Source organism: Neofelis nebulosa, chromosome 10 (genome assembly GCF_028018385.1).
Source record: "Neofelis nebulosa isolate mNeoNeb1 chromosome 10, mNeoNeb1.pri, whole genome shotgun sequence".
Taxonomy (NCBI): Eukaryota; Metazoa; Chordata; class Mammalia; order Carnivora; family Felidae; genus Neofelis; species Neofelis nebulosa.
In genome coordinates this window covers 95,977,225-95,995,193 of record NC_080791.1, presented here as the reverse complement: position 1 = coordinate 95,995,193, position 17,969 = coordinate 95,977,225, and the positions used below count along the sequence as shown (strand labels likewise).

At 38.7% G+C, this 17,969-nt stretch overlaps 1 protein-coding gene across 2 annotated transcripts in view; it reads right to left on the bottom strand.

Moving 5' to 3' along the window:
- TTC17 (tetratricopeptide repeat domain 17) overlaps positions 1-17,969 on the bottom strand; it is a 125,997-nt gene that overhangs the window by 39,412 nt on the left and 68,616 nt on the right. Inside the window, exons 17-19 of one of the 2 annotated variants that reach the window (XM_058688709.1) lie at positions 11,868-12,038; positions 885-1,144; positions 288-441 (exon numbers count right to left, since the gene is read on the bottom strand). In XM_058688709.1, coding sequence (XP_058544692.1) covers positions 288-441; positions 885-1,144; positions 11,868-12,038 — 585 coding nt within the window. The remainder of the gene's footprint in view (positions 1-287; positions 442-884; positions 1,145-11,867; positions 12,039-17,969) is intronic. The other variant, XM_058688710.1, reaches the window with a different exon arrangement.

Genomic DNA, 17,969 nt, shown 5'->3' with positions numbered 1-17,969 from the left:
CCTTGCCCCACTTATGCTCTGTCTCTGTCTCTCTCTCTCTCTCTCTCAAAAATAATAAACAAACATTAAAAAAATAAAAAACAAAAAGAATATAAGCCCAATAGCCAATGGGTAAAAAAATCAAGTAAATGTCAAAACAAACTTTTTATACCAACGTCTTGTTTCTTGTTCACTTAGCCCCATTACCTTCTCATCTGATCTCCTTCAAGTCACAAACGCATTCTCAGTGAGAACTGACACAGTGAAATCTGAAAAAAGAAACTGGCATACTGTACATTCAAATTTACCTTGTGGCCCAGGAGATGCTACCTTTGGGCCAGTGATCTCCAGGTTTGATTGGTAACAATGCACATTTTCTGCTTGATTTGGTTCTACCTTTTTGCCAGGGGTTTTCTTCTGCTCTCCTTTGGGTTTCTTTACACGTTTGACCTGGAATGTGATCTGGAAAATGGAAACATGTTGGGGACAAATTAGACCAATTATCAAATACTGGTGGCTTTAAGAGTAACCAGTCCTGTGCTAGAGAGGATTCTCTCCTTCTGTTTAATTCTTAAAGGTATAAATGAAAAATGTTTAGTAAAATAAACAAAATAACTTAGCCCTGAAGGGCATATAAAGGAAACTGAAAATTAAGATGCCTGACTGGGCAGTTCCAAGTCTGCAGGCTTTGAGTGCAGCTCGACGCCCTTGCACTCCCTCTGCCTCCTGAAAGAGTTGGCAATACAGAAGTACTGTGAAATGCTTCTTGCAGCATGATGCCAGTGTGAAGGCTGACTGGAGAGTGGAATAAAGCAGTGCCACACCCCAAGAGCTTCATCACACTTTGCAAACCCCTACCAAGCCCTGGGGTACAGTTTGGTCTGAATGGAGTTGGCAAACCTCACCCATTCTGTTGCTTCATCATCTTCACTTCTGCAGTCTCCATAGCAAGAGCTTCTGGCCACTCCATCCTGGGGACCCTTCTTCAGTACGCGTATCCCCTGCAAGTCTAGACGCCGCCCTTTCATCTCCAGTGCTCCCCCAAAGCCTTCCAGAGGCCATGCCTGTTGAAATTCGTCCACCAGAGCCAGTATCTCTTCAGACATTTTTGTTTCATCTGAATTCTCCATCTCATCAGAACCATTGCTCTCCTCAACCACTGTACCTGAAATTCAAGTGCCCACATGTTATTAAAAATTAGATAGTACTCACTCAAGTACTTGAATGACTCCAACCTCGCTTTTTGAGAAGTTTTGGTCCTGCCTAGAGGAACTTCTATAGCCCACCCTCATAATAAAAATACCATTCATCATCTTCAAAATTCATAATAAAACACCATCTTTGTTGTGTAGCTTTGTCAAAAGGCTGGATGAAAACAACAGCAGCAGCAAGATGCCTGAGAGGCATAGAATATGTCACTAGTGAGCATGAGGATGGCTATTTTATATACGTATTTAAAAAAAAAAAAAGACCAACTTGCTTTAGATATAAGACACAGGTGGCAAAGATGAAGTTTGTTATGATGTTATTTATTGAATAGGTGGGATTATTGAAGCTTTATTCAAATAGCATATGAAATATCATAGACGTATATCCAGGCCATACAGTCTAATTGCCTTAACTGAATGATGATTTAATGGGAAATTATCCTAATTCCACATTTCAGAGTCCCATTTTCACTAATGGCTATGTATAAGAAATAATAATAAACTAGTGTAATTTTTTTTTTTTTTTTGTAAAATGGTTATCAAGACATTGTTTGTTATGTTGCTCAAGTTTCTTACGTAAAGACTTCCATGGATGCTCCCCAGTGCAATGGCCTAGAAAACTTCTCTCTCCTGAGAAGTCAGTGTGTCCACTGTTCTACATTAAAGGTTACACAACCCTATAGGTTCCCCTCTGTACCTAGATAACTAGAAAGCTCAGGGCAAAAATTCATCTGAGTTTCTTAACATAATGCTTTCCTTTTGTAAAAAAATAAATAAACCTTAGTATTTAACTTTTGTTATTTTGAATTGATGGCTGACTCTTATATTGTGTGCTCCATGAAAGCCATTTCCATTCCTTTCTGGAAATAGATAGGGTACAAAAACAAATAAAACGGAATGCCTCCTTTTGTAAGGTCACCGGACGACCTGAGAGCTTGGGGTTGATTGCTTACAAAATGCCAGTCTATGTTATTCTGGTTAAGTTATCCCAATAACCTTAGGTGGTAATTCTGGCTTGTTCAGTGATTTAGAACATGGTATTAATAAGGCCAAGGTCAGGAATCTCATATCCATATTGACCAGACCTATACCCATAGTGAGTAACCCACATGAGAAATGTATAGTATTAGTCTCTGAGGAGGCGTGGGGTGAGAAAGATGTCTGACCACAAGGCTAAAAGCAATGTAAAGCTTTGAGCCCTACTCACATGAGGTCTGCAGTGTCAACCTTGACTCTGGTGGCATCTCTATCTTCCATCCCACTTTCTATTCCGGAAAGTAGGAAGGTCTGTTGTCAGGCTGGGAATCCCACTAGAAATCTGTTATTCTTTCTTGAAAAAGTTTACCGCTTCTCCATTTAACAAGTGACTTGGAAATATACTGCTCTCCTTTCAGGTAAGTGTCTTTTAGTTTTTTGAACCAATCTGCTGGTTTTTATTGCTTATTATTATTATCATTATTATTAATGAAGTTCTGAAAAAAGCATGAAGTAAAACAGGGGTTTGTAAAAGCATTTTCTTTGGGATATTCAGATAAAAATGGTTGGTAACTTGTCTAAATTATGTAGCAAGTAGTATAAATGTAGGGTTGACAAAGAGTTCTACTTTTCAGTTTCTATCTTGTTTGCTACTATATCCTGAATGTCCAACATTGTACCTGACACTTAATAGGTGCGGTTGTAGGATGAACGAATGGAATTCAGGAATAATTTGGTTTGTGAGGTTCTTGAGGATCTGCTGCTCCTACTTTTTTCTTGTCCTGCTGGCAATTAAAGACTTTTTAAAGTCTAAGGTTTACCTTGTCATGGGTTAAAAGCAGGCGCCATGTCTCTAACAGAGTCTGGCATACTATATGATTTACAAATTTCTCGGTAGCTAACTCAGAAAAGCAGTTGGACAGGGCTATTGTAGGGACCCTAAAAAGCAACTTAATTAGAAGAATGGCCTGCCGTCTGACTTGTAGCAACAGAATTCTAAGTATTCCTCATGTTATTTTAGCTTCCTCTCCTTCCTTCTCCTATGGCTATCATGGGATTCCTTGTACCTGGTCCTGAGACAGGAAAGGGTTTTTGATAGATCTGGCTGCAGCCAAGAGTATGGGCTTAAAGAAAAGTGGCTTCTGGCCAAAGGTAGACTGCAGGTAACTAATTCCCCAGTGTATAGTTAGAGCTGCATAGGGATGCTGTGTTTGGAAGCCTTATTTCCATTTCCATTATTTCCACTACTGCTATTTAGAAAGCATTCTAAATAAATGAACTTGTTCAGTTGCAAAGAGCTCTGCAAGCCCAGGTCCAGAGGCTAATGCTCCCCTATGCCCATACCATACGGTAATATCTATCATTATTAAAAAGTTCTTAGAGAAAGGGCCTTTCATTGATGGAGATCAGTATTCCAGTCAAGAGAGACTATGGAACTTGCTGCAGGCTTTCCCTGCTGGCAGCCATTAATCCTTTTCAAAGGCTGCAGGGGTTGGGGTAGTAGCAATTCCTAAAGAACAGTGCTAAATAAAGGTGAGGAATGGGGAGATCAAAATGTGCTATGAGTTTTAAACAATAAATCAATCTTTATTTATTTAGAGCTTACTATGTGCCTATTTCCATGCTATGAGATAGAGAATCTGACTCTGAGGTATTAAATACAGTTGAACAACATGGGGATTAGGAGTGCTGACCCCTGCACAGTCGAAAATCCACATATAACTTTTGACTCTCCAAAAACTTAACTACAAATAGTCTACTGCTGACCGGAAGGAAGCCTTACTGATAACATAAACAGTTGATTAACATGTATTTTGTATGTTATGGGTGTCACATACTATATTCTTATAATAAAGTAAGCTAAAAATGTTATTAAGAACATAATAAGGGAAAAAATACATTTACAGTACTATATTGTATTTACTGAAAAGAAAATCTGTGTGTAAGTGGATGTATGCAGTTCAAAGCCGTGTTGTTCAAGGATCAACTGTATAATCAATTTGGAGACACAAAACTATATACATTAAACAATCAGAGAGCACTTACATTTAAATATTTTTTTTCCAGAGGAAAAGCATAATTGAGTGTGGTCACAACATGCTTCTTAGAGGAAGGCAGGCTAGTGAGGCAGGATTTAGACAGACAGAGGCCCGGGGAGGGCACTCCCCAGAGGGAGGAGCATATGAATATATATACTCTCACACCCATATGTACAAATACTGCAGGTGTAAGGAAGAACGTATGTGAAGGCATTACTACTTTCACAAGAATTAGAACAAAGAATGTATACAGATGATCTCAGCAAACAAGATACTTAGGGAAGGTAGGTGAATACTGAGGATATCTGGGAAAGTCGGGAGCAAGACTAAGCGTAAAGGGAGCCTCTTGTTTGTCTAGCAGAAGAATAACAAGATGAGAGCCACAGTGTTTGTGAAGGTTAGAGTGGTAAATCACTTGGCATGACTGGGGGTGGAGAAGGAAGACAGAGGACAAAGAGACCAATTAGAAAGGTATTTCAACAATCTATATATAAAGTTATTTAAAGGGAAACGGGCTTAGGGTGAGGTTTGTAAAAGGGGAATTAAGACAATTTTTTTCAATGTTTATTTTTTCAGAGAGAGAGACAGACAGACAGACAGACAGACACAGAACCTGAAGCAGGCTCCAGGTTCTGACCTGTCAGCACAGAGCCCGATGCAGGACTTGAACTCATAAACCGTGAGATCATAACCTGAGCCTAAGTCAGACACTTAACAGACTAAGCCACCTAGGTACTCCTGTAAAAGGGAAAATTTAAAAAGGGAGGGGAAAGAGGTACGTGATATTTCAGTGGAGAAAAATGGAATTTGGTGGTTAAATGGATATCATAACAAAGAATAGCGTAAGTTCAAAGATGATTTCAGGATTTCAAAGCCTAATGTGAAATAATGATATTTTTTTACTATGTGAAGTTTCTAAAAAAAAGTATTACTTATTTATTTTGAGAGAGAGAGAGAGAGCATAAGTGGGGGGGGGGGCGGGTGCGAGAGAAAGGGAGAGAGAGAATCCCAAGCAGGTTCCATGTTGTTGGTGCAAAGTCCGACACAAGGCTCTATCTCATGAATCTGCAAGATCATGACCTGAGCCAAAAACCAATAGTCTGACTCTCAACCGACTGAGCCACCCAGGCGCTCCTACTATATGAAGTTTTAGAATCTGTGAAAATGTAAACAATGCTGTTTACAAAGACTACGGAATTAGGAAAGGGCAACAGGATACAACATGTTGGGATTTCAGACACTTACTAATAAATTCATTTAAGCATTTGTTGCTTGTGTCCAAAAATGTGCTGAGAGCTCGGAATATAACATCTCATGTAGCTTATGGTCTAGGTTAGAGTGGATGGAGGAGCATAGCTCCAGGCATTGTCTAATAAGCAGCTGGAAATACAGAATGCAGGTCTGGAGAGAGGTCTGGACTATAGTGGGATCTCAGAATGTTTTAAATTATACTTGAAAGTAAGAATAAAAAGTAAATATTAGGATTTCTGCTTATGGGACAGATGGTATGTTATAAACTGAAAACAGAGAAACTGAGATCAGTATCTCTATTATTTTCTTTACCTTCGTTAACATGCACCATTTTCATATTGGAAAAAGGAGAATAAATATTATGAAGTGAAGAGACTGCAAGCACCCACAGTGAGGCTCAGATGAGTTCATGTTTTCTCACTTGAGAAATCCTATCTCAGAATATTAGGAAAATTTAGAGTTGAGTTTGAGCCGTGTCAGGTAATCTGTTAAGAATCACAGGGACTAGCAGAAGTGTTGAGAGATGGAGAGAAGCATATGTAGTCCTGAATTTAAAAGGAAAAAAAAATCTGATAAAAAGAAAAAGAAAGAGAAATGGGGGGGGGGGAGGAGGGGAGATGGAGGGAAAGAGGAGGGGGAGGAAGAAGAGGAAGAGGAGAAAGAGGAAAAGGAGGTGGAAGGAGAAGAAAAAGAAGTCCAGCATAATCTTGCAATGTTCCAGATACACCTGGAGATTCAGGGTTAAGTGTGAGCGCCTCAGTTTAAGAGATTTTCAAAGCAGAGCACATTCACAGAAAAGCGACTTGGTGAGAGTACCCAAAATCATATTAAATGGAAGACTAAAGAAACCAAAGGTGATCCCATAGAAGGAACAGTAGCTGATATACTGCACACAAAAAAATCAAGCTTGAAAAATATTTTGCTAGAAAGATTTTTTTTTTAAATTTTGGAGAGATTACTTTGAGAGTGGTAAGGTACTAAAAGCCCTAACAGGAGCTGTTCAAGGAAATGAGGACATTTAGCTGAAGGAAACAAAAACATGGAGGGGCAGGGTAGGTAGGAAAAGAATCATTTTTAAATGTGATATTGATGAGACACAAGACCGACTTTGTGAGCTTCAGGACCAGAGATGAGAAACCACATTTTAGCTCAATATTAGGAAAGACTTTCAAACAACCAGAAAATGGAATGGGCTGCCAAGGGGAGACTGAGCTCCCTTTGACTACAGCAGAAGCTGAAGCCCCACAATGAATCATTGAGAGGGAGTGGGACATCAGAAGAGGAGTAAAAGAAAGTGACTGTACTGGGTGAGAAACAGTATTAATAATCTTGGAAGGGAGATTCATTTCAAGAAGAGTTTTAGGGAGCAGAGGATGAAAAGGTGAGTTCTACATTCAAAACAGAACAGATTGACAGTACACAGAGGTAAAGATCACATATTCAAAGAGATGACCAGCAACAAAAAAGTCCCTCCTTCAAAATCTGACTCAAAACATCTCTTCTAGAAAATCTTGCATGATTAATACCAACAGGCTGGAGTACTAGACTGTGGTTTCTGAAGCCACCCAGGGCATATTCTACCTTTGAAAATGATACCAGAGAGAAATACATCCCTCTGTTTCACAAAATAAGAAGAGTATACTGTGGAATTAGACACATTTGTTTTTAAATAAGGACTCCACCAACATAAGACCTTGGGCAATTCTGTCTTGAGTTCTAGAATTTTCCTTAAAAGGCAGTGATCTGGGGGTGCCTGGGTGGCTCAGCTGATTGAGCATCTGACTCTTGATTTCGGCTCAGGTCATGATCTCTGGGTTCATGAGATTGAGCCCTGCGTCCAGCTCTACGCCGACAGCACAGAGCCGGCTTGGGATTCTCTCTCCCCCTCTCTCACTGCCCCTCCCCTGCTCATACTCTTTCTTTCAATCTCTCTCAAAATAAATGAATAAACTTAAAAAAAAAAAAAAGGCAGTGATCTGCTTCTGAAGTCGTAGTGTAAAGCTGCAGACTACCTTAAGATTTAATGCATAAACAATGGCGTTATACTTAAAGCCAGTAATCACAAAGCACAAAAGGTTTAAATGAAATCACCCAGACTCGGTAGGTAAGAAAATGATTCACTTCTGAGAAGACAACACCAAGTCATCAGTTTTGATTTGCACCAATGATGTTCTTCCTTCTTTGAGCGGGGTCAGTATAGCAAGAGAAAACTAGGAATTTCAAGAGGATACCTCAGAAAAGCATATAATCTTTCCTGGAACAACTCTTGTGCAAATGCCAGGGCTCCCTTTAACTGCACAGATGTTTTCTGAGCAGATACTGTGTATATGTACTTGTGAGGACTGTGGCTCACAAGCAGCCTCTAACAGATGCAATAGAGTCATACCTATGTGTACAGAAGTGAACATTTACTGACTTCCAACTGTGTACCGGGCTCTAAAATAAATGTTTCCCTGTTATTTCATTTAAATACTAATCACTTGAGGCATTTTTTTTGTTTAGTTTTAAATTAAAGAGGTAAGAGAAGCTCAGAAAGATAAGTAACTTGCCCAAGATTTATCAACTAGTTGGTGGTGGAGCAAGGACATGGTAGCATTATTTCCAACTACAAAACCTATGTTCTTCCTTCTACAGCTAAGGCTTACGGGGAGGAATTTTGTACTAGATGATGAAGTATTAAAGCAGTGGTTTCCAAATGTTAATCAGTGACACAGTTTGTACCAATCCTTAGTGAAATGAGAAATAGAAAAAGGGTGCGTACATAGAGTTATAACACACACACACACACACACACACACACACACATCCATCAAGACACAAGTTTTTGTTGTAAGGTTGCCAACTGTCCATTTTAGAAAAAGACTGACCTTTATTCTGAGATCGTCTTTGTTACTTTTTGACATTAAAATTTTATTCTATAAAATAATGGTGACAGCACATGCTAGTTTTCTTTAAAAATGACCTCACCAACTGAAAAATAAGTTCTAATGCATCAACCCCCGATTTCTGAGACCCACAGGCAAATGTATGGGATCGGAAGACCTGAGGATGATCTTGGGCAAGGGACTCACCTTCTCTGAGTTTCAATTTTCTCATCTATAAGATGGGCTTGATAATAATACCTATTTCACATGGTTAATACATAATTCGTAAGTCTGCCAATTATAGATCTGTACTGCCAAAGCAAGCACATAAATTTTGTAAATTATAAAGTATCACAGAAAGGCAGTCATTTTCATACATTTATGGTTACTTATGTTTATAATAAATTTATTTGTACTTCTTTAAATTTTCCTCCAAAAACAGAATTTTCAAAAATTCTTTAACGTCTATGCTTGGCTTTTATTACAACACACTACTTGCATTAGAAAATGGGAGTTTTTCTCACTCTGCTAACCACATTATAAGAAGCCTGCTGGCATGAATATACTAACATACCACGAATGAAGTCCCGGTGGACTTGTCAGTATCTAGGGAAAAGAAGAAGGTACTCCCAGAATTTAGACATATAGCAAAGAAAAGTTAGTACCTGAGAGTGAAACTAGTAAGAGTCATCATCACACTATGGATTGAATTAGCAATCTGAAAAGGAACCACCCTAAGAGATAGTCTGCCCGATGTTGAAGGGACGTGGAAAAGCTCCCATCTCAGCCAGGGCAACCATACTGCCTTTCCAGGACGGGATGGGACAACTCCATGGGGAACGTGAGACTAAAGAAACTTAGGCACTAGGTTATAATCTGTCTCAAGCAATGATGTACTACCCAGAAAATGGGGAGACAAACAGTAAGGTTCTGGTTGGGTTTTATTCTGAATTATCCTAGGAAAAAAGACTCTAATTTGGTAGTCATGAGCATTCTGGTCACTAGGGAGCTATATTATATTGGAATAGGAACAGTTTGTATAAATTGAATAAAATACCCCTTAACATCACTCAGTTTCATTTCTGGTGATTCTGAGTTTATCAAGCAACTTCATGATGTCCATTTGGTTATGTGGGTACCTGATGCCAGAAGGAGACATGAGGCTGTCAGGCACCAGAGAGGAGTAGCTCCCTTGTAAATTAACAAAACAACTACCCAGTTTAAGAATCCACCTCTTTTGAATTGATAAATAGAAATTTGTTTCCTTAAAGCCCAATGATTTCTGACAGAACTGATGCAACTAATTTTCTAAACCTGCAAAGGGGAAGGTCACGACTTCTCTTTTAAGGTCGAGCTTGCTTCTTGTAGACATCCTTTATATATATATATATACACACACACATATGTATATATATATATATATATATATATATATATATACACACACACACACACATATGTATACATATATATATATATATATATATATATATATATATATATATAATACCACTTAGAAGGAAACACAGATTTTGTAATTGCTAAATATGTTAATCCAACCTACACAGGAAGGCAAATGCCACATCTCATTACTTGAATATATTTACTGTACACAGAAATAACAGTAATATAGGACATGACATATAAGAATTTCATAGTCTGATGGGAGACAAGACACACAAGCATCATATTGTATGAAATGTGCCCTGAAAAAAAAGTGGGAACAAGACAGCACATGGAGCAGCTAAGTGCTTGGAGACCTTTGTGAATGCTTCACCGAAGAGGTGACGTTTAAGCTGGATCTTGGAGATGCACAACAGTCATCCATATAAAGCAAAAAATACACAGGGGCCATTCCCAGCCTGTGCAGACATGGAGACTCAAAAGCATGGCATGTGAGGGAAATGGTAAAAGGACTGTACATCCTGCTATGTAGAATACTAGTAGATGGTAATCTTGGAGACAAAACTAAGGACCAAACTGCTTCCTATCCCTCACTATGGTACCTGGACTCTTCCTATAGGTAATAGAGAACCACTGAAAAATTTAAACACAGCAACTTACCTATCAGATCTTATTTTTTTTTTAATTTTTTAAATGTTTTATTTATTTTTAAGACAGACAGAGCATGAGTGGGGAGGGGCAGAGAGAGAGGGGGACACAGAATCTAAAGCAGGCTCCAGGCTCTGAGCTGTCAGCACAGAGCCCGAAGCAGGGCTCAAACTCACGAACTGTGAGATCATGACCTGAGCCAAAGTTGGACACTTAACCAACTGAGCCACCCAGGTGTCCCGATCAGCTCTTATTTTAGAAACAACTCTTTGGACACACAATACATTGGTAACAGGGACTGCTTCTGCTTTTTAAATATTGTACCATTTACATGTATTATCTCTCTCCTACGCACACACACACACACACACACACACACTCCATACACAGACTAAAGTAAAGGACTAGATACTGGGAACTCAATTATGAAGCTATTGCAATAGCCCAAGCAGAAATAAAAAAAGTCTGAATTCAGGCAGTGGCAGGAAGAATAGATGAAGAGACAAACAGATGCAACAGGTCTTGGATACAGTGGTGACTGGTGAGTTGTGATGCCATTAGCAGACAGCAGGGATATAGGAATTAGATGCAGTTCAAGAAATAGAGTGAAAATGAGAACAAGATCAATTTTGGATATATGAAATTTGAAGTGCCTATTGTACATCTAGATAGAGACCACTAAAAAAGTGGAACTAAGATCTGGAGTTGTAGAGAATGTCCTAGCTGAAAATACAGAGTTGGAGTCACTGATATATTCCAAAATATCTGAGACACCAGATACAAGAGATACAAGAGATAACACAGACAGATAAGAAGAGGGATAAGAAAAAAAGGCCAAGGTTGAGATCCTGTGTAACCTAACAAATAAGGGGTAAAGAAATTAAGTGAAATAAGTGAAAGAAATTGCAGATATCCTGAGGACAGGAAGAGAGCCAAGAGCAACTGATACCCCAGAAGCCAAGAGGAAAAGGAAGAGAGTTTCAAGGAGTGGGGAGCTGTGCATAGATCCAAATGCAGCAAAGTGGTTAAGCAGGATGAGTACTAAAAAGTCATTCAATTTGGCAATTACGCATTGACTGATAATGTTAAGAACTGTTCAGTATAGCATAGCTCAAAATGTGGCCACGGAATTTTAGGAGAGGCCCTGGTATGTCTATTATTCCAAATCTTTAAATGTTATTGGGTTAGTGTAAGTACAAGTGATCTTGCTTTTTTTCAATGACTTACTCAGTAGACTACTGATATTAAGAAGAAAGACTGGTATATAAATGAAGCAAGTTTGTTCTAGCAAAAGACAACACTGAGGTGGAAGGAAAAAGAAGTATGAAGAGCTTTTTTTACATGATAAAAACCTCTACCTCACCACCTGTGGGTCACCTCATAATTCTACAATATAATGAGTTAAAAGAAGGAAACTACTGAGAGTAGAGAAAAGCCTAAACTCGAAGCTTGAGAGTTGATTTTATTCCAGAAGCACAGCTCAGGTCAAATCAACTTACTTTCAAGTCTAAGGGCATCTGAGTCCCTCCCTGAATTCTCAACAGAGAGTACAGGGTCCTCCTCTGTTCCTGTCTCAGAGGGCTCTTCTTCAGCAGCATCCAGTGACTGTGAGTTGTCAAAATATTTCTGTTTGTCATGGCTGTTGTCCAGGGTTTTCTCATGACAATTACCTCAATGACAAGAGACACAAAGACAGCACATTAGAAACATCTCTCTTAGGTAGTCCCATGGCTCAAGGTCTTCAAGTATCAGGAAGAACAAAAAGATGATAGTGTCAGTTCTTCTCCAGCAGAACACACAAAAATCCGTGAGCTGGCACCCTGAGCCAGATCATGATTGCGACTCAAGATCGTTTCACCTGCAAGGCTATTGTAAGAACCAAGTATTTGGGGGATAAAAAGTTATGACAACAAAGATCACATCCCAAAGATCTCATTCCATTTATAGTGAATAACTTAGAAACATTTCTTTGAAAGTCAAAAACATCACAAAAAAGTAGTTTTCCTTCTATTTGCTTTTCAAAGGTGAGAAATGACAGATTAGTACCCGGATAAGTCTGGAGGTAGATGAACTATAGCACAGAAATAATACCGTTCCTGCATTACAGCTTAAAATGAAAGATATATCAAAAGGCAACAGATTATAAATTAAAAACCAAGGACTTAAAGAGGGATGGTGGTGGCAGAGAATCCATGTTCAAGACTGTAATATCACAAAGATGCTGATTTTTCTTTTGGAAAACAAATTCTGGTCGTGTAAAGATTTACTTTAGTGTAAAATGTCACATCTTGAATGCAATCATAGCACTCTCTGATACTGTCTGAAATGTATAGTGAGTCTGACTTCTTACTACAATTTTGCCAGTAAGTTGAAGAGCTCTGACCCTATTAGGGACTGTGTGTTTATACGGATAAAGAGCAACCATCCTGCTCTGCCTGATGGTCATTCTCTAGGGAATCTATTACGAGGTTGTTGTGTCTGATGTGGCAGTGATCAGGCAATCTGAATAGGACTCCACTTCCTCTCTTATGTTTGATGGGCACTGTCCCTAAGATATATGTTCAGTGGAAGCCTGCAACTTTCTTCTCACAGGACAAGTCTTTGGGTAAGAGTATCTAAGTAACTTCCCTCCTTTACCAGAACATTCAAACATACTCTAAAGGTTTGCTTTTCTTTTTCTAAAGGTTTATTTTTAATAGAACACTGTCTCAAAGAGATGTATGTATCCAATTAAGCTCTCTCTGCAGCAATGGAAGTACAGTCTCTTTCTGGATTTGAAGACTCCCTTTTAGATTCCATAATTTAGGAAAGCACCTCTCACGCCTTTTCTGTTGTGCCAAAAAAGCATAATGGACTCAAAACCTTTCCCAACCTACTGAGTTTGGAGTAAAGGGTCTGCATGCTTAAGGAGTCTCTTCCATTTTCCAACTCTACACTATCACACATTTGAGGCTACCATATTTAACAAGGTCATGTCAGAAACCAATTTTTTTGTTTCAGAGGAGCTTTAGCTTTCCAGATACTTGCAAGCAACTTGGGAACACAGTAAATAGAAGACAACGAACAATAATGAGGCAGCATGGTGTGCAACATAAGTGCTTCAGAGAATAGACTTGGAGCAGGCAGAACTTGAATTTTGAAGAATAGATAGGACTTAAGGGGGGAAATACAAGGAGAGCCAATATCAGTTGAATGTTTTGTAGGTTTTCTCCTACTTACCCTCAAAAATGCCTTGTGAAATATTAACTTTTATTTTAAAGATAAGGAAACTGAGTCTCAGTGAAATCAAACAACTTGCCTATGGTCAAATAGTAAGTGACTGGTAGATCTAAGATTTTAATAAGTTCTCTCTTAGTAGAAAGCTTCCTGGCTCTCTACCAGCCAATGCTACCTCTTTAGCAGAAAAGAGAAGGTGGCATTCTACGCAGTGAATAATGATGCGTTAAGCAAAGCAACAGGAACAGGAATTCTCATTTGTGTTTGGGAGACGAGGAGAAGTACAATTTGAGAGGTGGAAGGTGTTGGGTATGTGTGTGTGTGCCCATGCAAGGCTGACAGGAAAGATGCTATGATCAATGATAGTCACTTTTTTCCTCCAAATTCTCCTGTGAGAGGACAGAGGTAGTGGATTTGTCTCCACTTCTGTCTTCACCATCCAGTATGTGCAGATTAGATATGGGGAGGTGAAGCATAAGAGCATTAAAATAAAGAAATGACAACAAACAACTGTACACACCCAACTGACTAAAATTTACTATGAAGAACGTCATGCTTCTTAGAGACAACTCTTAATTGGGATATAAATAAGCATGACTATTAAAAACAGACAGAAAATGATGACAGTGATGCTGATAATTTTAAAACATGTTATTCCTAGTGTACATTCTCTGCTTTCAGCTTTGGTGAATATGCCTCTAAAGCATTTTTCACCTTGACACAGGTTAAGTAAAACACTGATACAAAAACAAAGGACAAACCTTTAACACTGGAACCCAGCGAAATTCTGTATTTTCTGCAGTTGACTTCCTCCTCTAACCTTTGCATCTCTTATTTTTCTCTCCCACTCTCTTCCCATTATAAAAATTTAATTGGTTTCATCTTTTTAAATGTCGGCAATATTTAAAAATGCCTCATAGGTAATTTATAAGATATGATGTGCATGAATCTAAAATTAGTCCTCCTGCATGACCTCAAACCCAGACACCCTCTTGAAGCAAGCCTTGTGCATTCTAAGAATGTCTTGTCCTCCAATTCAAGAAATTGGGGCCAACATCTGAGGGAGAGAGAGAGAGGGGGCCGAAGAGGGGATCGGGGAGAACTGGGAATAAAAAGGCAGAATAAGAAGTTTATGTTATAATATTTGTTGGAAGTAGGCAGAATCAAAATGATCAAGTAAAAACTAAATGCTTTAAGGTTAGAGCTGTTAATATTAATTTTCTTAGGCTGACAGTTAAAAGCAGGGTGGCTCAGTGTTCTGGTGTGATTTACATAATTATCTAGGCTAATAATACAAAGTCAAATTGCCTGTTTTTTAAATTGTTCCTTCCAGTTGTCTGAAGGAGAACTGAAGCATTTTGGAAAGAAGGAAAGCTTCAATTCGTTGGGCTGGTATAGGTCTGCCCTAGCTCAAAGGGGAACTGAAGAAAAAGTTGCCCACAGGGGAAAATGTCACCTGTCTTCCTAGCAGAGGTGGACATGATGTCCTCATTAAAGAAACACAAGAAAATATTGGAGAAGGAAAAATGGAAAGATACCTAAGAAGGAACACGTCATCTTCCGTGCATAGGACTATTATTTTTTGCTGAGGCAAAAATGAGGAGATTGTGTAGCTTAAACTAACCTTGAGAGGTAGGATTTCTTTTTCTTTCTTTCTTTTTCTTTTTTTTTTTTTTTAAGGAACTGTATGATTTAAAGAAAGTGTTTTAGATAACAAGGTCCCAGGTGAAAATGGAAACACTTTTCTGCGCTTAATGCTCTATCCTTGCTTACAAAGTGTTTAGCATCTAATTCAAATCTTGGCAGTTTGGTTTTTCTTGGAAGTGGATGAGTACAAGGCAATACTAAGGAAGCACAAAACTCTAAGTAGGGTATTTCTGATTCTAGAACTGCTAGGCGATCTCAGACATGTCAACATCCTTTTCTGCGGTTAGAGTGTCACCTGTATAAACTGGATTATTAATATTAACCTACCCTACAAGGGTGTTCTGGACAACAACTAAATATTTAATAGGTCTTGTCAAAGTAGAAGTCTCCAAAGGCAAAGGCACAACTTATCCAGTGGCTAAAAAGGTTTTCAGAGTAAACTAAGTTCTCAGGAACTCTTATCATTAGTAAAGCTAAGGAAATCTCCTATTTTTCTCATAATTCTATTTACAAAGGTCTCAGAAGAATATTTTCTAGAGTTAGGTAGCCACTGACTTCTTAAACAGACTCCTTACCTTCCGAATCTCATAAGTTGTCAGGAGATTCCTGGTTGGGTACCTTAGGATCCTTCAGGATGAGTTATAATAAAGAAATGCCACAAATAATTGAAAGGCAGCAGAACTTTGGAAGAGCCACATAACTAGAGCTAGTCAAACAGAACTAATAAAGGCTCATGTAATTCTCTTAGCCTTAGACCATAGTGGGTAAGAGCACAGACTGCAGCCAGACTGAGTTCTGATCCTATTTCTACTACTTTCTAGCTGTATAAAGCAGGGCACGTTACTTTTATTCTTTTTGTGTATTAGTTTCTTCATCTGCAAACTGAGTTTCATGATAGTGTCCACTTCACTAAGTTGTTGAGATTGAAATATAAGAAGTGAGACCATGGCCTAGCACATGGTAAGCTATTATTGTTGGCTCTCCGAAAAGCTGCAAAGGAATAAATTATCCCAATGTCATCTCTTTCACCACGGCCTTTTAGCTACAGCCTAACTCAGAATCTCTGGTATGAACAACTGGCTCGAGAAGTTGTCAGGGTATCTGCCTAATTTCAACTGCCAACATATGTGCACATGTGTGTGTGTGTGCACACATGTGTGTGTAGGAGATGTTGAAGGTAGGCAGAGTTGATTTCCACTGGGCTTTTAGAAGAAGACAGCAATTAATCCAGATTACACTGCTTGGCATATCTGAATCCCAAAATATTTAGTACATTTAGACATTTGCCTCAGTCTGCTCTGTGCTCTCTGAATTCATGGCCTTACAGTATGAGAACAGACTGTAGATCCTATGTTCTGTTCAATCAAAGCTTACCACCTCTCTGCTGCTCCACAGCTTGTGTTAGGTTGTGACACCTTAAAGGCTTGCTCTGCTTGCCCCAAATTGTTCTTGTTCTAATGTACTTTCTTTTCCCCTGTACAAGTAAGTGTAATACTTCTATGCTTCCTATTATATACAATGAGTTTCTAAGACATAAATAAACTGATTTCTAACGGGAACTAGAATTTGACTTTGAATTTGACGTTGCTAAACACAAAGTAACAGATGTTACAAAGATGGCCATTGTGAATAATGGAATATTCTAAAGATATTCCTACCATCCCTGTTCTAATAGGGTTATATTATACTCTAAAGGCGCCTTTCTTGTGCCTATAGGAAAAGGTACCTTATAGGAGGCATTCTGGTGTATACCACTAAATGTAAGCTACCTGGGTGGAAAATACAGGTAACACTGTCCTCTAAACAGATACGAGTGACTTTTTATAGTATTTGTCTTTCTCCTTACCTTTCTACTCAAATTATGCAGCTTTGTAGCCATTTTTTTTTCTGTATATATGTAATTTAGAGACACACTGTGAATGTTTTATTATAATTTTAGCTGCCTCATAATTTCATGATATTTCCCTACTAATCTTTTAGAAAAGGTAGTAAGATAAATCATGAGGTGAACAAAAGTATATCTTTAAGTTGCTCACCACTGCTATGCAAAATTACTTTAAAATATTAGCAGGAAACACGAACCGTGGGTGGTAGGTGGGGCTTGGCACCACACAGAGTTAATAGGTATATTTGATGAAGAAAGAAACCTTTCTGGGAACAGGTACCTTTATGATTTCCACCTCCAGAAGTTGTGACAGAGGTCCTGTAGACCTGGTTCCAAAAGGCACATTCCGCAGTATAAATTCAAATCCAGCCTTAGCTGCAGCCTTTCGTACGAACTTGAGGAAATTAACTTACTTCTCTGTGTCTAGATTCTTTATCTGAAATGAGAGGATTCCTGGGAAACTGCCTTAGTGAAACCACTGTGAACAGGAGCACTCAGAGCTCCTGGGTCTGGGTGAGACCTAGCTTGCTGATGACCACACCTAAGAGATGGGTGAGACTGCCTCACCTCCTTTGCCCTCCGCTGCCCTCTCCTTAGAAAAACACAAGAGAAATCATTTCAACAGAAGTATCGGCTCCTTAGACTTGTTCTCATTCAGCAATTACTGCCAAATGAATTCTTCGCAGGAGGTTTAAAGTAATGGTTATGTACGGACTGACCTTAAAAGTGCAATGCCAGATAGAAAACAGACCATATTAAAGACTTGAAATCAGCAATTTCAGAATTACATAGGCATTCCCTCCTGGTGAGGTGAATGAGTCAGAGGTAAGTTTAAAAAAGAAAAACTAAGAGG